Here is a 22,583-nt window from a genome sequence, read left to right as displayed (position 1 = left end):
GTTGTACAGCCGACTCCACGTGTGTTCACAACTGAAACAGTGCTGGCGCTCTCGGATTGTACTCATGTCTTGTATGGAATATTTATGATGGTTGCCTGGAATATTAAACAGTGTTGACATGTATGTGCAACGCCAACGGTGTCAGTAACTTGGAACGCACTCGCGCGTATATACTTCATGTTCATGCATTCTTTCACCTGCTTGCCTGTCTGTACACGTCGTCCGTTTTATGTTGCCAGCGTCGACCATTTTCTGCAGGACAATCTTTGACCTCTCATCCAGATTTGTGGCCTGACAAGTCAGTTGGTGCTTTTGCTGTAAAACTGTGTACGAACAAGCATCTGTGGTGCCGTATTCTCTACTGAGACCCCGGCAAGGTTTTCTGCTGCTTTGCCTTTAATTGTGGATCATTATAGATCGACCAAGCTCTCGGGCCTCTTGCAGCAGTCTCAGAAACTCTCAATGCAATGGTGTCATACTCTGACACGGACTCAACCCCAGTCCATGAGTGTATGAGAGTGTCAATGACAAAGCTTTTGTCTGCAGAAAGACTTAATCGCGCAGCAATAGATGCGCCCTCCGTATCTAATGTATTGAATAAATAATACCGACAGTATCCCTCCTTGTCCCTCTGTCTCCCTCTCTCGACGACCTTCACACCATGCACATGCTAGCCCTCCCTCTTTGCGTAACCTGCGCTCAGCTTAGAGTGAAAATACGAGGTTTGCGTCGATACAGCCACCTTTCCCGCGGAAAAACATACAAGACTTAGTCCAATTACTCGATATCGCCATTTCGGGCGCACATGTTCAATTGTATTTAACATCCGCCTAATTAACAAATACCGCAAGTTTCCTTTATTACTCTTTGTAAACTTGGCCCTGAGAATACAGTTCCGGAAGGAATCACTGAAATATCTTGAGTGGCAGGGCAGTGGCGACTTGGCAAACTTTTGGCGTTTCTTTTGTTAAAAGCGAACTCGGGATTCGATCTTATGCCAACGTCAACTTTCCGAGAGGGCCCGCCGCGGTGGCTCAGTGGCTAAGGCGTTGCGCTGCTGAGCACGAGGTCGCGGGTTCGATTCCCAGCCGCGGCGGCCGCTTTTCTGATGGAGGCGAAAAGCAAAAACGCCCGTGTGTACGAGATTTCGGCACACGATAAACATCCCCAGGTGGTCAAAATTAATCCGGAGCCCTCCACTACGGCGCGCCTCATCGCCTGCGTTGCGTCGGCGCGTTAAACCCCACAATCAATCAAATCAACTTTCCGAGAGGGTCTTGTCTTTGGTGCTGGTCGGAGCCATTCACGCCAACTGATTATCCTGGCATCATGTGGTCCAGTTTGTGGCCCAAATACCTTTGCGTCCCACGGGACTCATACAAGAGCACATGTCGTTTTGTAGGAAGTGCCTAGAGGGTCTCCTTATGGATCGTCAGAGTTTTGGGCCACTTAGTCTTTTAGTATCTGTCATTGTCTTTTGTCTGGTAAATACCATGTCCAAAAACATGGGTGGTGAGCGCACGATACTCCCCTCGAAAGCAAAAGAAGTAGGCTCGATACAAGAAACTTTTGAACTGTGAAAACCATTTTGTTTTTGGGGTGGATGCCCGCGACACGGCCGCTCGATGGAAACTCGAGCGGCCGTGCCGCGAGATCACGCCACATGACTCCGGGGCAGACATGCGGCGATGAACTCGTGTTTGCGCACCCAGGACAATATATACACGGTGACACCCACATAGCGTGCATGCGCACGTCCTAAAAAGGCGCCCCATAGCTGCCCCCAGAAATGAACTGCTCGCAGGTATCCCTAGGAAGTTCCTCACTGAGTAAAGACTTGTGCACCCAAACCGCAAAAATTTGCGTTATTGCCTCAACGCAGCTTAGGAGAATAGCTGACTCGTTTCAGCAGACGATCGTTTCTCTATTCCAGTGTTTCACCGGTCGAACGAGGAGAGTATTATTTTTGGGAAGTGCCTGATCTGCCAACCGCCGGGAGGAATACCTTGCCAAATTTCTGCCTGCACTCACCTCTCATTCCCTCATAAAAAGTCGTTCGTTTGGCTTCAATATAAGCTTTTTTTATTATTTTCACGGCACATCTCTAGCACTGACAAAGTGAGGTACACAAGCAACCTAACGTGGCTTAACGTAACGTAAGCCAACCTGACCAAACCGACCGTTCCTAATCTACCCTAACCTATCTGCGCCAAACTAACAGAACACAATGTATATTAATCCCAACCTAACCCAGTTGAAGAAGCCATATGCGTAGATCTCGTGATAGTTGTTAAAATAACCGGCATGCAGAAAAATTTGTTAACAAAAGCTCAATGAATGAAAACTGGTCAAATAGTGCCAACAGCAAAAAAGTTCCCCATTCACAGTTCGAACTTTAGTATACCGCCGTCGTAAGGGGTGCTCTACCACAACACCACGGCAGTAGCCGGCAGGACGAGTTATCGCGGAGTACTTGTATCAAGGAGGATCCAGATGGCATCCTTTGTAAATCACAGGCGACTGCCGGGAGGAATACCGTGTGGTGATTATACTGGCTGCCGGCAGAATAGACACTACCTTGTTTTTAACGTCGCCAACCACCTTGGTTTAGCTCATGGGACATACCAATGTGCACCAATTTGCTTGTGTACAAATTGCGTTTTACAAGAGAAATATACTCTTGGTAATGCGGAGGGTAGCAGCGGAAGGATAAGCATGAAGTCGGGCCACCTGGGTATCTTTAGCAGCTTGAAAATGTCCCCAAAAACGTTTTTGTTTGTCGTCTTTATATAAAAAAGCAGCTGATGTAAGTCGAATCGAAACCTAGCCTTTTGTTCAGGAGCGCCACGGCTTAGCCACAAATCCACGGCAAACGTTTTGTAGCGTGAGCTACACTGGCAGAAGTTGACCAGTTTCGCGTGGCTTCTGGAGAGCAGTGCTGCGCACGCCCGAGGAGTAATGACGTGTCAGTGCGCACAGCTGGCGCGCCGGAGCCGCCGCCGCCGCGACTGGGCTGGACTGGATTGGATTCGACTGGATTGGATCGGGAATCGTTTAGCAGCAGTAAGCATCATAATCAGCTAATCCTAGACAACTAGGAAACCAAAGAATAACCAGCTGAACCTTAGCTCACCCTAGGTATATTCTTGAATAGCCGAGCTAAGCCACTGCTAATTTTTTAGCCAACTTTGCAACAAAGGTACGTTATCTGACCGTACTAACAAAGCACACGCTAAATACATCGTTGATGACGCTCGTATCACTCTCGTACATACGGCTTACAGCGCGGAGCCGTGGGCGCGGCCTTGTTGGTCGCCATGACGTCACTGGCATGGCTGGCCTTTTCAGACGCGTTTCTTTTCGGGGCCTTCAATGGTGCCCGCGCGCTTCCGCAAGCCTCCGCGCGACTCGACGGGCGTATTTGACAATTTTTAAAGACGATAGTCTTTCTTGGGCTACTTAAACCCAGAAATTTTGGTCTGTCTGTGTGTCTGTCTGTCTGTCTGTCTGTCTGTCTGTCTGTCTGTCTGTCTGTCTGTCTGTCTGTCTGTCTGTCTGTCACTCGATTCAGCCACCCGGCCAAAGTAATATTGATATTGCGCAATCAATACCCATAAAAAGAAGTGCCCGACTGACTGACTGACTGACTGACTGACTGACTGACTCATCAACGCCCAGCCAAAACTGTTAGACCTAGAGACTTGAAATTTCACGAGTTTATTTGCGTCATTGAGTAGGTGCTCACTAAGGCTGGTTTTTCAGAAATTGCCCTCCTAACCGAAGAAAAGGGCGAAATTGTGGTTTCGCGAATTCGTGATTTTCTCGGTCACCGATTCACATATCGAAGCGCTTTTTGCTGATATTAGTAGCCCCTAAAAATACCTAAAAAGTAGTTTTTGGATTTCGCCCTGACATATACCAGCGAGGTGATTCCGCATTCCGGAAATAAAACGGTGTTCCTAAAGATTCTTAAATAAATATTTCACCGATTCAGTAATCCAACTTATTTTTGCTAGAATATCTTACTCATACAAATGCACAGAACCGTTTTTAAGGATTTCGCTCTGCGACGCCGCTAAAAGGGTCAAATTGGTTTTTACAAATGACACGGCTGATGAGCCAAAAAGGCCTGACAGGTCATGTACACGTCTAGCCAAACTGCTCTTTCAAACGGCTACAGATTGCAAGGGCACATTCTGATTACGGTGTTGGAGGTCAATATTTCATAAAATTTTAAAAATCCCACTATGGAGAGAGTGAAAAGCGGTAAAATAGTTTTTCACATATTAATTTTTTTACCGCCCGCCATCTGAGATATCGAACTGGCTTTTGTTTAGAAAGGCAACTTACTCCCGTATCTCAACACTGTTATACAACAATTTCAATGACACCCTCCAAATAGAGGCAAGCGGGATTTCGGGATACCACTGTGTTTTTACACTTTCGTAAATAACCACCGAGCCAGTTGATATCTCCCATTCGTTTTTTCTTGAAAATGCTGCCCATTTTTTTGCCCAAAAACCACTTTCAGGATTTTGTCCTAACATGCGAATAAGAAGGCCAGCGAGATTTTTAATCTGCATCCATTTGGACGTAAAATTCAGTTTAGTTTTCCGGAATTTGCTTAGCGGTCGCCATCTGTTGACACCTTCGGCAACTACGCGTCTCCCGTAAAAGCAGGTGTCATATATCATAAATGTAAAAGAGAAGATGTACCAGTAAAAAGAGCAAAGGTTAGCCCTCGGCCTCTGCTGGGACTTCCTGCAACCTCGCGCCTCCCGTAGGGAGCCCATGTTACTTATGATAAAAGTGTACCGATGAGCATAGTTTATCTCTTCTGAGTTAGCACTTCCCACGAGGAAGAATACTCCTCACCCAGCCGGCCTCCATCATGTGTTCCCAGCGCAATCTCCTGCCGAATTGAAGTTGTGTTTGCAACCTGGCACTCTTCATTTGATCTAACTTCGTTTGATCTAACACTTCGTTTGATCTAACTGTCACATTGCAATAAGCGCGACACGTGGGTGTATGGAGGAAACTTGAATTATTGGGAGTGAATGACGGAATCATGCTCGATGGTGCCTTGCCGGAGACTCCACATGCTTCCGTACATTGGAACGCTTGCGTGAACGTTCTTTTCCACTTCGCGACGACCAACATGAGCGCCGACTGCGTCCACAATATTAAAATATGACTTCTATTCGTCCCTGTGCCATTTTGCTACGGACGCACTTCGAGCGGACAATAGGAGTCTACGGCGAAACCGAAACTGGAAAAGGCCAGTATTGGTGAGGGCGGCGCTTGCACCATCAGATTAAGCCGGGCCCAAGTGCTCCCCGTAAACGGTGCATATATAGACTAATGGAACTACAAAATATGCAGCTCTAAGACCTGTTTACCTTCAAAATGCGTACTCTTCGACATCTCCTTCCTGAGGGAGTGCTTAAAGGATAATTAGCTTACCTCAAAAAGAACACCATGACACGCGAAATTATATTGTTGCTGAAAGATACCTTTAATGAGGCTGTGCTCGGCCAGCGTTCCACGCCGCAGTACCGCCGAAATACTCCACGCCCAGTTAATGTCCCTCTTCCGCCACAGTCAGCCCATTCACGTAAGTGTCCCTTCCCTTTCACTAAATGTAGCTTGACTGATTTTCCTTCCTGTCTGGTATTATAACTTACCAGGAAGACGAGGTATTGTCCACAAAGTGTGCATTTGGGCAAGTTGGTAAACAGCGCATGAACTGGACGAAGCGCTAACAACAAAAAACTTCATTTCCGTGAATGCACGCTGAGTGGCGTGCAGAACGGACAGATAAAGGTGTGCAGAACGGACAGACGCGATAAAGTAAAAGCCATACATACCATACTAGGCCGGTGGGTGAAAAACATCTCTAAGTTTTTCAGATAGTAATTCCGACGATGGAGCGCTTAAGAACGCGCCAGCATGTACATTAATTATATGTAGGCTCCACAAATCTCGCAAGTTTCTTTGTACGCATAAGTTTTCATTATTTTGCGCGGCTCGAATAATGGTGTGCAACCCAATTTTACCAATGAACTGACTGCTGATGTTACGTGGGCTTTTAACGTGATGTGTGTTTTCCATACGTAGCTTTCTATACGCTGAATGGGAATTTCAGAGAGAGCTATTATTGGCATCGTCCTGTTGTCCTTCCGTCGTAGCCCGGTTAGTGCCTTCCTTCACAAGTCTCAGAAAACACCATGCCAGCAGTGGTGCCATTCTTCCGTCGCGACAGCTGCCTATGGTGTGAAGATTGTTGGTAGTCCAGGAATTGGTCGTCCAGACCACAAAAGGTCCGAGGCTGCTCTGTTCTTCAAAATAATCGAGATGGCGGAGTTTGGCATTGGATGCCGCTGCCCTAGACAAACAAAGCACGGTCATCCTTTTCTTAAGCCTCGTCTAGGGCAAACATCGTAATCTTTCGAAGTGGTTCGCTTCAATGAAACTTTCAACGGAAAGACCTCGATTTCCCTCTTCCTCAATTTCGTCCTTAAAGGGACAGACAACCAAATTTTTTAGAGTGCGTATCGTCTAGCGCATATAAAAGACAGCGCTTTATATACCGACGTAGTCGCAAGGATTATATGAACAAACAGGCCGCAGTAAGTTTATTTTGCACTAAAAGTTCTGAAGCCTGAAAGGTGGCGACACCTAGTGTATAAACATAAGACTGTGTTAAGTGTCTAAAAAACTATTTCAGCGCGTGGTTCAAAAGCCATGTGAACGAATCGGAAAGGTTTCATGTTAGCGTCGTTTTATCTGTGTACAAGTTTTTAAATGCCTCTTTTAATCTCACGAGCAGTTAAAAAGTGTGTTGCCGCACAGATCACGGTCGTGGTTGCCAGCATTCCTATTTACGGGACCGGTATGGCTGGTAGATAAAAAAATTCTGACTTGAAAAGTTGTAGGACGCTATCAGAAAAACCGCTTCGATGTAACGGCTTTTAAGTAATGCCATTGAATTTAGGATAAAGAAAATATACTCTAAACAATCGGCAATCTGTCGGTTCAGCGCTTTGTTATAAAAATGCAGTAACTGCAGAATACTACCACACTGCATTGGCCGAAAGTACAGAAAAGAGAATATGTTGTAATTCTATCATACACTTTGAAAGCATCCCAAACATTAGAGGGAAGCTAGTAAGATTTGTTTTATTTTTTCTCTTGAGGCAGAAGCCACACAATACACACAGCTCTAGATACCCGAAATAACGTATTTTGAGGCTCCAACGTTGTGCCCGCAATCTCTTCCCAGTGAAATGTACACAATGTTACCTCTATTATTACATGGATTGATGAAGAGGAGATTCTAGCACAGTGGAGGACGCTCACAATGACACCAACATAAATAACTATGTACAGTTCTCCCCTCCAATGCCCCTACAGCTACGCGTCGCTTACATGTACTGTTCCCGTACACAGAAGCACAAAAGACAACAACTCATGACATTTACAATAATACAGGGAGAAATCACAGGTCATGACTGAAGCAGCAGGGCAAGAACACGGCTCTTGGAGAACGCCTGATGCTTACGTTCACTCCGCGTGAAGAGCGAATGCAGTACGACAACTTGTACATTACCTGGCTCTGTTTAGAGACTTCCAAGCTTATGAAAATGGGTGAGGCTCTGTTCGATGCTTTCTCTGAGGCACCAGTACACCAAGGGAAATTCGCGCATGTTGCCAGAGGGTGGGCATCAAATCATTGCTAAAATACAGCGAATCCGCAGCCCTTGGAAAAAGGAATTAAAGTTGAAGTAATCCCATTTTTCTGCCCACAATTTTCCGCTACAACCAAGCCAACTGACTCCAGTTTTGAAAACGGGTTTTGAGGTGACATTGTCATCAATGACTTTTATGAAAACAGCAATCACTTGACGGCCAAACAACTTAGGTCGTAGTGAAAGTCAAAGAAATTTGCTTTCAAATCACAAGGTGGCATCCAAAGAACACCGAATAATACTAAATACGGAGCCTAATTGTTGCTGGAATATTTTATTTGAGGTGGCTTTTATTTCGATGCTACTTTTCGTGCTTCTGCCAAAAAATGACAAAAAATGACAAAAAAATGGTAAAAAATGACGTCAATGTAAGGAACTCTACACTGCGACATCCAGCTACCAAATAGTAGTATACAGGTTTTCATTGCTTCAGCCCAGGATCCGCTTCCTGTCATTCGCTTGCTTTGATGTAGGCTTTTCACTGGACTACCGTGCTTGGTTTGTGGGGAGATTATTGACATAGGTGTGCGGCGCGGCAAGCTTTGGGATAAAATGGGGAGGAGGTTGACATGTACACCAGAACACTTGAACATCCTTTACAGTAAGGTACGTTCAACACATTTTGAGTACTGTGGTAACAGGGGATAACTCGGTTCTCAGACAAGTCAGCGCTGGAACAACGAGCGAACAAGGACTTGAGGGAAACCAAGTCAGTTTGTTGTAATTTTGTTTCACAAATCGTGGAATACTTAAATCCGATGTGCCCTCCAGATCTGTATTACCACCCGATGGACTGTAATGTACTGCTCATGATCTACAGAAGATAAAAATTTGCAGCAGTCTTTGCAGTTTAAATCGTACTGAGATTCAGGCAGATATGGCTATGACATGTATAATTTTAAACGATAAAATAAAAAAAAAACAATTGACTGCGGATTATCAAAATCAGTCTGTGCATGGCTTCTGGATATCATAAGCCTAATGATGAAGTCAGAAGTATAATACCTACACTGTTTGCACGGCAGCACAAGTAGATAACACCGAGATCAGTAAAACTGGGACAAAATCGCTAATAAACTGCGACAATTATAAACAAGGTCCCTCTTCTCGAACGCAAACTCTGTCAGAGAAAGTAGAATGTCCCGTTACTCGAACATAATATGCGTCAGAGAAAGTTACGTGCATTTTTTTGCGTTTGAGTTTCCACACAGCGAAAACATTGCGTATGAGAATTTAAGAAACCAAAATTTGTTTGCGCCCAGGGAGAGTTTTCGGCTGGTAATAAAAAGCATTCCTCTAGTGGCGCTCCCCTGTCTGCGATACGTTCATGTCTGTGCCAAAATGAAGTCCAAACCTGAAGCACACAAATAATGCCTGATTTACACCTACCCGGCGTTCGATTAACGCATTGTATGGTACACAGCACAGGAACAGCATGTAGATAAAACGGACGAAAATAAGACCATTGTGGCGAAATTATTTTCGAACAATTTATACATGCGTAGTTCATGTACCTTGCGGAGTAAATGGACAATGTTTACATAATAGTCTGAGTGACACACTCCAGGAATGCAGAAATACGGTAATTCGTTCTGTTCGATCCACTTGAACGAGTTTAATTGATGAGACCAAAGCACAATTTACTATTAACTACAACACAGACAAAAAACACGGCATGGAAACGTGCAGAGGACTCCTGGACCCTCAGCGTAGAGAATCAACCACACTGACACCAGGTTTTGATACCCTGCAGTCTGCGACGTTACACATAGCACTTGTGCTTTTACAAAAAGCCCATAGATCGTGGTTCACTGGAGGCACAGTCGAGGTTCAGGACAAGCACAGTTTGCATGGCTAGCCACTCTTTTAGAGGCCTCGTTCGCCGGGTCAACGCAATCGTCACTGCTTTGAGGTGTACGGTGTGGTACTGAAGTGATGGCAACGCGGTTGAAGAACGAATGTTCACCAGACACAAAATCGTGCTCAGAATGTGTCCTCGGACACAAACCTTGAGTCTCTTTCGTCAGTGGCGTGAAAGCCGTTCTGGCCATCGCATTTGACTGTTGCCCTCCGCCGGAGGCAGGTCATGCGTCATATTTTAGTCGAAGCAGTGCACTTTGACATACTCGAGCTGTGGATCGTGCGGAACGAGTAAGAGTTGTTGCGGGAGTGAACACCTGGACGACGAGCGCAGAACAGGTAGTGCTTGAAGTGGTTTCGGAACACGCCGCTCACCGTGTAGAGAGCGATAGGGTTGAGGCAGGAGTTGACGAAGGTCATCACATAGCCGAAGATCTTCCACACATGCCAGAAGCTGTTGTAGCGCGAGGGGGCATCAGGGGCGAAGTAGTACCACATCATGAACACGTGGTTGGGGAAAAAGCAGACAGCGAAGAGCACGACGAACGCGAGAGCAATCTTGGCCACCTTGGCGCGAGCCTTCATCTGCTTCAGATGGGCCACACCGCTGCAGCTGGTGGTCGAGAGCTGAGCACGTGATGTCCGGATGAGCTGACGGGCCATGAGGCAATAGAACGTACCGATGATGAGTAGTGGAATGGCGTACTGAATTAGGAACTTCGTGAGTACCATGAGTTTCGGGTACCATGGCCACATCTCTGGCGGGAACGGGTAGCACACGCAATAGTGAAGTTCAGGAGTAGCTTGTACTTCCATGACGAAGGAATAGTGAGCGCCTGGGAGTGCCATGATCACAGCGACTGCCCACACAGAAATCGTAAGCGCAATTGTGACCGTTCTTCTTGTGTGCCGTCTGCCCTTATGGTTTAGCAAAGGCATGGCGATGGCCACATACCGGTCTATGCTGAGCACCGTTAACGTGAGCACTGTCACGCTGATTGACACGTCTCGGAGAAACTCGCTAAACTTGCAGAGAAACAGCCCATAGGGCCACGAGTCGAGGATGTAGATCGTGCTGATAAAAGGTACCGTACCCGTTATGACAATGAGATCGCCGATCGATAGGCTCATGATGTAGATGTTGGGAACACTGCGCATGGCCCGGTTGCGAATGAAGACCAGGATGAGAGTTCCATTTCCCAAAAGACCCACAAGGAAAATAAAGGCGAAGATGGTGGGCACCACATAAGTCTCTAGCCTCTGTTCGTATGGGACGAACTCTTCGGAATCACCGTGACCCGTAGTAAGGTTAAGGTGGGAGCTCATAGTACTATTGTATGATGGTGACGGTGACTGGTCCCTGATGACTCGGAGGGTCGCCGATGTGACGTTTGCCACAAGTGGTCCCAACGTCGACGCCGACAGCATAGCGTAGCTTTCTGGTGCGTGAGCCATGAGGTGGAGTACTTGGTGGAGCCGGTTACCACTGCACGCCGAAGTTCTGCAAAGACAAGCAAAACAGAGCACGCATTATTTTCTTCGTATGGGCCCTTGTGGAATAACTATATTAGCGGTAAGCAACAAATAAACGAGGAATTTTTTACGCCATGTAGAAACGTTCACACTGAAATGCTAATAATTATTCAGCAAAGCGTACCTGCTCACAGCCTGTTTGACAAACGAAATTCATGAGGTTCGAATAGAATGCAAGAGCAGTGTTACAGCTGTTGATGCGTTTGAGTTCCCGCTAATAAATTGCTATAGTTCTGAACACGCCGGTTGTTGTAGTTATCGGTAGTTCACTCGTACACGAATAGAAGTACTTATTCGAAAGAAATAATGTGGTACAAACAGGCGCGACCTGCGTGGCACTGTGATCAGGCATTAAATTTTGCAGTGCGCTCTAAATTGACTGGCTTGAACACGTGGGAAACCCGTTTTGCTTCGGCCAACAACTCAATGGCGGCACTCAAATGTTTTGTTTAGGGTTTTCTACCATTTGTGATCAATATTAGGCATTATTCCAGGGTTGCGCATGTATTAAGGTTGTACCAACACTGCAACATAGTGAACAGTTAAATATAATAGATTTAGGAAAAACGTTTGCTAGCTGTAATGTTTCAATATATCCATGAGCTATATTAGGGTACCGATAATATTCTAGTTTAAAAATAAGCACGTCTATAATACTCCGTCGGAGGACATAGAGTGATACCTCCCGCCCATGGTGATTTAGTTCTCAGGGTCTCACAGAACTGACGTAATGGGAAGCGCCTGAAGTCAGACCAGTGAGGTTAGCCGACGGATCATTTATTGAGCTGACCAGAATTCAAATTTCCGCTTGAAGAAAACTGACCGACGGTGCCTGATGCGGCGTAATGGCAGACATAAGACTAAGGCGAAAGATCAGTAGATCTGGCAAATACAGAGGATATGGCCGGAACGCAGGGTTGAGGAGGGTCACGCCGTGCTATAGTATTGCTTTTTTTGTGGTAGTTGTGGCGGGTGAAAGCACAAAATAACATCACTTATTCGGGTACCATGTAAGTATTTCGGCATTTGTCATTGAAGAACAGTCTCTAACACACCAACAAAAAAGGTCATTAAGAAATCAGTTCAAACAAAAAAAATTGAAGTTTTACAGGGAAAGCTATTCGTGATCTGTGAGGCACGTTTTACCGCAGTTTCACTCGCTAGTTTGGACCATGGGGTGTGTCTGGATATTGTGGCGCGCGTTAAGGATCCCCCAGTGGCGTGAATTATTCTCCAGCAAGGATCTACGGTGCCCCTCTTACTTAGACCAAGTGCCGAATCAGCTCGTAGTTTCCTTCCTTGATACAAAATATCCTGTTTAAAGAAGCTGAAGTTTTCCAGCCCTCATGGGCATTGCCTCCGCCTCAGCTGGGAGTTTGCCATAGAAAGCCGTTACAACGTTACAAGGAGTTCTGCGAGAGAGTTTGTGGTTTTCTTTCGAAAACACTATGGCCTACTATGTTCCCTCTCGTAAACTGATAAATAGACTTCTGCTTTATTTTCCTGGCTAACTGCGCTAAGGTGGCTAAACCAATGGTAAAAAATGTAAGAGACCAAAAGGCAATTCGCTGGAGCAATTCGTTGGTTTCATTTTTGTACTAGACAAAGATGCAGATTAGTACTTCTAAAGATAAAGACCAGAAAAAGATAAAGAACATTTTATCCTTGCGGCCGGGATGATTTATGTGGTGCAAACACAAAAAATACACTTTCAGTTGAAGTCAGAGCTGTGGTGTTGTCCCGCCCTCGTCCGTGCCTCGTGCGCTATTTTATTTCTAGTGGTACTTCAAAACCTCGGCTCACGTTCAACTGCACTCACATAGAGCATTTCGGTAAAAGCGAATTGTAAAAGAAAATTCCGCGTGCAACACCCTGCTTATCTGTGATTGCATCAAATACGCTATATGTACAATAAAACAACCCACTCCTGTCGCTAGAAAGAAGATGCAACAAAAAACGATGTCCTGTTTTCGAAGGGCACGTAACTTCCAAAAGCGGTTTGGTAAAGAGAAAATAAAAAAAACGCAGAAAAAGACCGGTGAACGCCCCGCAAAGAAATGCTGAGTATGGACTTCTAAAAATAAATTGCGTCTGCAAAGTTTAATGCGGTGACCCCACGAAAACTATACTTGCGGGGACATTCCACCAGCCCTTTCTCGGACGCAAGCTAGCAGCAATAAATGAGACGTTGCCCTAAGATTCCCATTCGCCCTCCGTCCTCCTCTAACCGCAGATATCGGTCGGTCTAGAATACTTATCCAGCGTTTTATTTTTCCCGGCGTAAAGAATTCATGGATGGATGCCCCTTTTATAGATAGGTAAGAGGGGGTGCACCTCGTGCAAGAAATCGATTGAGCGGCTATCTTGCCTGGTTTGCTGTTACTGCGATGAACACACAAAAAAAGGGTTTTCATCGGCGCTTGTGGGTTCTTGGGCCTATCTCCTTTCTCGACAATAAACAGCCCCCAAACTGACAATACTACACGTCATATCCCGTGCCATAAAACCTGAAACGGAATGCTGCGTGCTGCATGATTAGGTTTCAGGGTCCAACGCGACACTGAGACGCAAGGTCAAAATATTTCTCGCAGCAGGAAACTTCCAGACGGCCAGATGTATCAATAACTCGCGAAATTGAAAACCATTTTTTACACATCGAAGCTGCACCTCGCTTTTCGGTGAAACGCATCTTCGTAGAGAGATATCCACGGAGCGTACCCGGTCTAAAAATAGCACGGCTTCACCCTCCTCCCCCCTGCGTTTCCTCCATTTCCTCTGTATTTGCCACGGCTACCGATCTTTCGTCTTAGTCTTATGTCTGCCATTACGTCGCATGCGTCGCCGTCGGTGGGTTTTCTTCAAGCGGAAATTTGAACTCTGGTCAGCTCAATAAATGCTCCGCCGGCTAACCTCACTGGTCTGACTTACAGGCGCTTCCCATTACGTCTGTTCTCTGAGACCCTGAGAACTAAATCACCATGGGCGGGAAGTATCACTCTATGTCCTCCGACGCATTATTATAGACGTGCTTACTTTTTAACTAGATTATTATCGCCGCCCTAATATAGCTCATGGATTCATTGAAACTTTACCGCTAGCAAACGGTTTTCCTAAATCTATTATATTTGTTATTTGTTCACTATGTTGCTTTGTTGGTGCAACCTTCATACATGCGCAACCGTGGGCATCCAAACCGCAGATGAACTCCCCTTAGAGTGCATAAACACAACATCAATTCGTGGTTGCGGCGGCCCGCTTTCTTTCTTTCTTTCTTTCTTTCTTTCTTTTTTTTTTTTTTTTTTTGCACTAACGCTAACTTTGCTTCGCGGCCCCGGAAACAGCATCTATTCACTGATCCCTATCCCACTGATGGCAAATATGAACGCTATGTATAGCTACCTCGAATGGTAGTGCGTGTGTGTGTGTGTGTGGGGGGGGGGGGGGGAGTGCCCAGCAAATCTTTATGTTAAACAGGTAGAATTGATTTGTTTATATTTTGGTGACCGTTTTTGAGTCACTGTTAAGTGATTACGTCTTTTCGGTTATCTTGCTTCGAGCGGCACGCTTACGTATTTTTTCTCTCCTCCAAAGTCATCCATATTGAGAAGGCCACAGGCGCAAGCCGTCGGAACTGTACGTCAAAAATAAAGAATATTTCCACAAAAAATCCACTACTTTTAACAGAAGTGACCCACCCGAAGTTACTCCTCAACCAAAAACGGAATAGACGACGGTTTTCGTACAGCTGAAAAACAAATCAGATATGGGTTTTACGGGCCGAAGTAACACTGCCACTGTCGGATGCGTCGCATTGAAAAACTCTGAAAAGCAAATATGAGCTGTGCTCTTAAAGGGGCACTGAAGTGATTTCTAAACATTGTGGAATTACTTGCCCCGATTGTATTCTGGATTCTCTAGGCCATGTTTTGACCACTCTCGGTGCGTATACGCCATATTAGTTAGTAGAAAAATCAATTCAAAAGTTCTGCCTGCCTCTCTGCATCATCCTTGCCGATTTCCTATGGCGTTTCGTTTGACGCGCAATCGAGATGGCTTGGCTTGACATCGGCACCGTGCGGGTCACCGACGCTCCGACAAAGTCAGTCGGCTAGCTGCCGGCGGGTTGTCGGCATTCTTTTGCCCACTTGGAACGATGCCACGACACCATCGGTGTCTGAAAGAATGATTCTTTAGTTTGTTAGTTTTCAGACTGCATTAGGCTTAGTAAAGTTTATGAAGTCCATGTAGTTCTACAAATGGGCACGTGCGACGCTTCGCTGCCTGGTACGCTAGCCAAACCTGTAAGGCCAATTAAAGCCAAGGGAAGAGCCAGCGAAGTCAACATACGTGCTACAGAATCAAAACCAGCCGAAACTTTTATTGTAAAGCGTAAAACGAAGGCGCGGGAAGCACTTATTGCGCTGGGTGAACTAACACAGGGGTGTGCGGCTCAACCAGAAATTTACGTTCGCTTGTCCTCCATAAGGAAGGCAGAAAGTAGCGATAATATATTCGTGGAAATTCGATGGACGCTTACTGCACAAGCGTTATTCAAGAAAGAGTTATTTAAGTTTCTGGCAATGCTGAAACGATCAAAACAGACAGGCTACGCGATATATCCTTCATATTTCCACCCCGACAGTGCTGTTGCTGTGACCGAGTGGTCTGGAGCTCTGGGACCAGTGCACCGCAATTACCAAGTTTGAAACCCGGCTTTCACTTTTTCTTCGATTTTTTTTTGTATTTAAGTAGTGTTTTCTACTCGGACTTCACGAGTTTAGACTGCAACCTTAATTGCGCCACGAGCGAGCTGGTTAACTGTGCGTAGACCGGCGCTAAGGCGCTGGCGGGTTCTGGTTGGCGTGGTGTTGACATAAGTACCGACTGCTTGAAGGCACAGTGCTAAATCAGCCGGCTCTCGGTCTTGTGCGAACACGCCTTTTACCGCACAGGGATGAGCCAGGTAAGCTCCAAAAGGGAGGGGCGAAGCGCCTCGTAGTTGAGCGTCTCCGATAACACGAGGGCGTTAAGCCACTCCGAATGCTTCTGCAAGCGAGCGCTACGGTTAAATCAGAGCCGGCAGGCTTATCTGACGCGTTCTACAGCTGACAATATGGCAGAAGCGCGGATGTAGGTACCCTTGATATCGAGAAGGCCCAACGAACGATAACCTCGTACGCCAAGCATGTTGTTGCACAGAACCGAAACCGTAACTGGTTTGAATTCCAATCTTTGACACCGTTCAGTCATATCGCAACTCCAATACGCGTCACTGCTGTTAGTTGTTGCAGGTCCCACAGACTGCGCATGGTATTATTTCTTGATTCAAGATTTATATATTCAATTCTTCTTTATCGACTGGAGAAATGATGAAAAGTGTCTTTATTTGAGCCAGTCTACGCAATGAAAACCAAAACAGAAGCTGGAAAAATTCACTTCTGTTTACTTTTAATAATGCGGTGCAAGTTTGACTCAGCGGCCTTTTTTGCGTGAGCCAACAACTCGGCGATCACTATCTCTGCACCTTAGCGGAACGCTGTCACCGTTGATTGGGTACCCCTCAATGAGCATGAGATTATTGCCATTATTATTATCGCTTCGTGGCACACTCAGCCGTGCACAAATGCAGTGCTCAGTAGTGCTTTTTATTACCTATTGATATATGATCTTGCTCCGCCCACACAACTATCCCGATTCCCACCATTTTTAACTCCTAAATATTATGAAACTTGCAATGCTTTCCACTAAATTCGCTCGCTCCCTCATTGTTCGTGATTCTGGTTCTTAAAAGCTAGCATCCCTACTTCACTCAGTTTAACTCGTTTTCCTGTTTCCTCACTTAATGCGCTATTTGGATTTTGAACCATTCCACGTATTGTGTGTCGTGTCTGTGTTTCACCATCATGTTCACTGTGTTTGCATAGCACATGTTAGCGATCGTTGTGGTATGTGTCACATCACCGTAATTATGCGAACTTTTGTAGGTGTACCAACATTCCGTTTTCCAGGTTGTTCTTTGGGATAAATTGATTGATTGATTGATTGATTGATTGATTGATTGATTGATTGATTGATTGATTGATTCATTGATTCATTGATTGATTCATTGATTCATTTATTCATTCATTGATTTATTGATTTATTTATTCTGTTAACATGGCTATTATTATTACCTTCTTTAAGCGTGGAAGTGTGCGCGCTCCCATTCTCTGGCGAGCGCATCTCAGTCATGAATGCGAAGCGGGATCGGAATCCCATTCCTAAAATACGCTCTGCACTCGGACGCACAATGAGCAGCAATACTATCCCACTTATTAGGGGTGAAGCACCTTATGGCCGAGGCTTCTCCGGCGTCCGGCATCCGTGCTCACGGCGCAGCACCGTGTAAATCGAAACAGCTGTGAACAAAATGTTCACAAAAGGTTAACAAGAACAAAATAGAAGGTTACAAAATGTTAGAGAGGGAGGGAGGGAGGGAGGGAGGGAGGGAGTGCTCCTGGAGAGCCGTGCTGCGCATGCGCGAGGAGCATTGGATTGGATTGGATTGAATTGGATTTGGATTTGGATTGCACTAAATTGTATTGAATTGGATTGAAATAAAGTTGAATGGATTTCATTGGATTACAGTGTATTGGATTAGATTGGATTGGAAATCGTTTTAGCAGCAGTGAGCACGCTCACGGGTGATTTACGGTAACAACGATCCCTAGTGCTTCGCCCACTCGTCATGATTCACTTCGTGGAGATGGGGGAATTTTTTTGTTCCAGTTTTGGATTAGTCAGGAACGAAGGGAAAGGACGTTGGCTATAATGACAAGATCGATTCCGTTCTTGTCTATTCCGCTCGCTGCGAGCGTGCTGCAACATTAATAAAAACACGGTGTTCAGCAAGTTGTCGCATGCTATTTCATTCTTTCGATTACAACGACACGGAAGAAGAACGATGGGACAAGACCTTGTGCTTCTTCGCCGGCGCTGTGTTATTCGCGCTCTAATATGTTTACTTCGTGTTTAAAGCAACCTGTTTCTCGTACCGTGCGAAATTTTGGTCCCTCTCATAGTCCGCAAGTAAGATAGTTGGGGAAATGAGACTTATTTAGCACACATACCCCGCTTATGGGCTCTGAGTAAGAAAGCAATAGGGAAACGGGAATTGGTGAATTAAACGTGGACCACGGGCGACGGCTGTGCTTGTCATTAAACGATCCCCTTGAGTCCTTGACCTGAGTACGTGACAAGACCGACGACCATTCGGAACTGCGTACTGAGCACCTCCGAATCTGTACAATGTCACTTCCATAAAACCAGCGTTAAATACAAGAGGTGTGCTTTAAGTTATCACCAGGGGAAGCCTTAACGCTCCTTCAAAGCTCGTAAGCACACTTAAGCGCACCCCAACAGCGTAGGTGTACGGTAGCGGTTAAGTCACTTGCCTATCACCGAGCACGCATGGGTTTCATATCACATGTTCAAACTGCTCGGAACGAAAGCAGTCGGTAGTTCATTTCGGGGGTGGGGACGCGTTCGCTTGCGGTGGCGTTGGGGAGCGTTTGTAAGCGCATTCCTAGCAGTGGTATCGTGGTATTTGTCCGTAGCTGAAATCTTTACGCATCAATTAGCTAGCATAGACGTTAAACGAAGATATTCCTTCTCTGGCTACCTCCAGAGAGGTGTAATCACGACCCCAGTTGGGGCGCCATTCACAAGACGCTATTCTGTGAGACCGCTATTCTGTAAGATCAGAATATAACTGAACGAGAGGGGAGTCGTTTTCAGTCAGCTCAAAAGAGGCGTTTTGAGACAGATAGTTACGAGTAACGCAAATCGAAACGATGAACGAAGTTGCGACGCAGAACCACTCGCATTCCTTCGGATACAGATACCTCCCTTTGTTCTTCTGTAAGGCTCTTTAGAAAGGACCACCCACTAATACACGACGATTTCCTCGCACACAGAGTGTTCACAGGGTATTTTAACTGCACGACCCCGCACACCCCAGCAGCAGTCATTTATACCGCTGTATTGGTAAACCGTTGAAGAGCCGAGCTGCGACGATACACAAGTTGATCTTTCAGCCTCTGTGTGTCACGAGGTGCGCTGCAAACTGCTTTCTGCCACAAGCAGATTATTCGCTTTTTGAACAAATATGTTTGTGCTAATAATAAAAGTTCTCGGGCTCCCGTATTCGCCTTCGACATTTTTTGAAGTCGGCCTCATGAGGTGTTTTAGCCGTTCCCATTACTTAAGTAGCCCTCGAGCAATACCTGTCTCTTCCTTGCGTTCACACTTACTCGTGCACTTGTGTGGGTCGGGCATCAGGACAACTTCGTGTGTAAACTAAAAACCTGGAACTACATTCCTTCGGTGTCAGATATGCGACTATCCTTACCTTCCATCTTTGCATCCCTGTATTTCATTGAGGGTTCCGCCGAACCAAGCCGCCGCCGCTCGCAGCTCCTGTCCCTGATATCTCCTTATCTTGGTTCATTAGCTGTCGTAACGTCTCGCGCCTGCACAAGCAACGCTTGTTCTACTCACGCTGGTAATGTTTCGAGAGCAGGGACAACGTGAGCAATCTTGTTTTTTTCTTGTGCTTCTATTAAGCTGCACACTTTCAGAGTATTGCCGATTGTTATCGCATCGCTCGTTTGCGGATCACCGGCGTTCTACTGCGGCATGCCAAGAACGGAATGCCGACTCACGACTATTTTGTAGAACTGACTCTGATCATACAAATAGTGTTGCCGAAGCAGGTATACAGGCCAATGCAGCAGTGCCGCCATCCTAAAGCGGTTGCACTGCGTGGCTCGTGAGGACACTGGTGTGTTGGTGGAAGTGCGCGTGAGCTGCTTGAAACCGCTTTTAACGCATGGAAAGAGTTGTTGATTGGGTAGCGCTTTAGGAGAGAAACTCCACTGACGTCAACTCAAACAGTAGCATTTTAGCTCTATATAACAACATCCGAGACAATACCAATGCCCGCAGCACTACCTTGCTCCGCATTATCAGGCACACTGCTTCAAAGGCATTGAAAAACGAGGAAGTGTTCGTAAAACACTTGACCGCTTCCTTCTGAAGCGGTAATTCGGAGCATTCGACGGCGAGTCTGAGCTCATAACGACGGATAAATGAAACGGTTTTTTTTTCGTGTATAAGGCCTTGATCCCAGATAACAGAGGCAGAAAATATTATAAGGGTTTGTGCACTTTGGGCCAAAAATAAAAACCGTGCTGTAGAGAAAAAAAATCATGCCATTGTTGCTCCACATACGCGCCCACACAAATGCGAAATGTTGCTTCACGGTGGATACCTACTTTCAGCACTGAGCAGAACGTTGCGGCATACATATCCAGAGCTTCACTTGCCCTGAGGCACATACCCACCTGTTTATAAACATTGAAATTTCACGCTGGCGGCTTTCTTTGTGCTGAAGTGACATTGCTTTGAGGTGATTGTCTGTAAATTTTGATTTTCGCACTACTTTTCAATACCTAGCGGTCTGGCGAACCGCTACAACTTCGAGCGGTGCGTCCCCTTTGGAAGAACACGAGCTCGTTTAACCTCCACACAAGAAAGGTTTATGGTCCTCTACTTGAATGTGAGAAAAATAGTTTCACTAATACCGTTTCTAGAATGTTATTATTATGGTTGTGTTTAATGGCGCAAGGGTATCTACGACCAAAGAGCGCCAAGACTCTGTTAGGTGGTCCTTCTATGTCTGGTTTGTAGTTATAATGTGTATGAGATGAGCATGGGCATGGCACTGCCTAAAAACTATATATGAGTGTAGAGGGCCCGTAGACTAAAACATAACAATGCTGATGATGGCGGATGAGAGGAACAATGGTTGATTTATGAGGGCGCCTGGAGCCTCAGAGCATGCTGCGCAGCCACGCTCCCTGTGCGCACCTCCCTGAAATAGGAACGCGTCTGTGCTCTGAAGTCACACCCTGTATGAAATGAGTTTTAAGAAATGGACATCTCCAAGATAAGTTAAAAGACATTTGTAAGAGAACATTGGTTCGTCTCTTAACAATAGTGAAGGGTGTAGTGGAATATTGTGTGTGTAGAGTTTAGGGAAGCGTCGTTTTCTGGCATCAATCATGGACGTACACCCAGTTAACACGTGGAGAACGGAGAGCCGTTCCCCACACTTGTCACAGACTGGTGGGGGTGCGCCATTCAAACCGTTTCTAGAATGCACGCGTCGGTCACGGAACAGGGGATCATATAACGCGTAAAAAAAAATTTCGCCATATACCAATCAACAAAAAGCGAAGCAAAATGACATGGCAAGCATAAACCTGTCTCTCCAAGCTTTCCTGGAGAAGAAGGGTTCACTTGCAGCTCCCTCAAGTGCTGCTCAGGGGCTAAAACGTTGTGCTGCTAAGATCAAGGACTCGAATTTGTCCCCGGCTGCACTGGCTGCTTTTCAGATAAACGCGAGAAGCAAACACGTCCCCGTGTTGAGCTTTCTGCGCGGGTTAAAGATCCGTAGGTGTCCGAAATTTATCCGAAGACCTTCACTACGGCGCATCATAGCTAATGTGTAGCTTCGGCGCGTTGCTCCTTCGAGTTTACTTTCAAGGATTTAACAATGCTATTACTCGCGTTTGCGCCACAAAAACATCGCACAATAGTCGGTAGTTGAAGTTTTGTCTTTTTTCTGTTTTTGACTCAAGGGTTCGGGGATAACTTAATCAACTTGATTTTTCTTCATCAGCACTTGCGTTACCAACCTCGATTTTCGTCTGGTTCCAATACACAAAGAGATACATTCTGGTTTATTGTCGTATACGTTATACTCAGGAAATTACGCCTGTACTGGTGGAGGGCAACGCTAACATTTATGGTGTTTTCATCAAGTGGGTTCAAATTTCCTGCACACTGACGTTTTCGTTGCTCCTCTGCCATTTGAAAGTAGCCACCACAGCTAAGAACAGAACCTGTACCATCGTGATCGGCAAGAACACTGCTTGGACTCCGATACCCGGCGGAGAGTGAATTCGCCTTATTGCAAGTTTTATCTAAATTTCGCAGAATTCCTTTCCAGGGACGATACGATTCCGCACTGACAGACACATTTACTTTCATCAGTTTGAACATATCGGCTCGAGGTACGTGATGATGATGATGATGATGGCTGGTGTTTAATGGCGCAAGGCCAACGAGCGCAAAGAGCGCCAGAGAAGAAGTTATTTAATGAAGAGAAGTGATTACCACAAAAATAGGTATAAAAACGTGTAAACCTGCTGGTGATGGCTGGTGTAAAGGACCAGATTTGATTATGCATGATAGGTAAGCAGGTTTAAAAACTTAACGCCTGAAAAATACTTAAACACGCGTTTCACAGAAATCGTGGCATCGTCACCCAGAAACAACGATGGGTGTAGGGGAATAGGTTGTCTGTATTGTTCTCTGAAGTGTTTGTGTCGTGTTGTA

At 45.7% G+C, this 22,583-nt stretch overlaps 1 protein-coding gene across 2 annotated transcripts in view; it reads right to left on the bottom strand.

Annotated features, from left to right (window-relative positions):
* Nucleotides 1-7,215: 7,215 nt before the first annotated feature.
* LOC144151382 (neuropeptide CCHamide-1 receptor-like) overlaps nt 7,216-22,583 on the bottom strand; it is a 301,358-nt gene continuing 285,990 nt past the window's right edge. For both annotated transcript variants that reach the window (XM_077682418.1, XM_077682419.1), the window contains one exon: nt 7,216-11,109. In XM_077682418.1, the coding sequence (XP_077538544.1) occupies nt 9,840-11,063 (1,224 nt within the window). In that variant the 5' untranslated portion in view covers nt 11,064-11,109 and the 3' untranslated portion in view covers nt 7,216-9,839. The remainder of the gene's footprint in view (nt 11,110-22,583) is intronic.

The sequence above is a fragment of the Haemaphysalis longicornis genome, unplaced genomic scaffold, assembly GCF_048455015.1.
Source record: "Haemaphysalis longicornis isolate Haplotype H1 unplaced genomic scaffold, Haemaphysalis longicornis Haplotype H1 scaffold_9, whole genome shotgun sequence".
NCBI lineage: Eukaryota > Metazoa > Arthropoda > Arachnida > Ixodida > Ixodidae > Haemaphysalis > Haemaphysalis longicornis.
The sequence above is the reverse complement of the archived record's forward strand: the minus strand, read 5'-3'. Positions and strand labels throughout refer to the sequence as shown.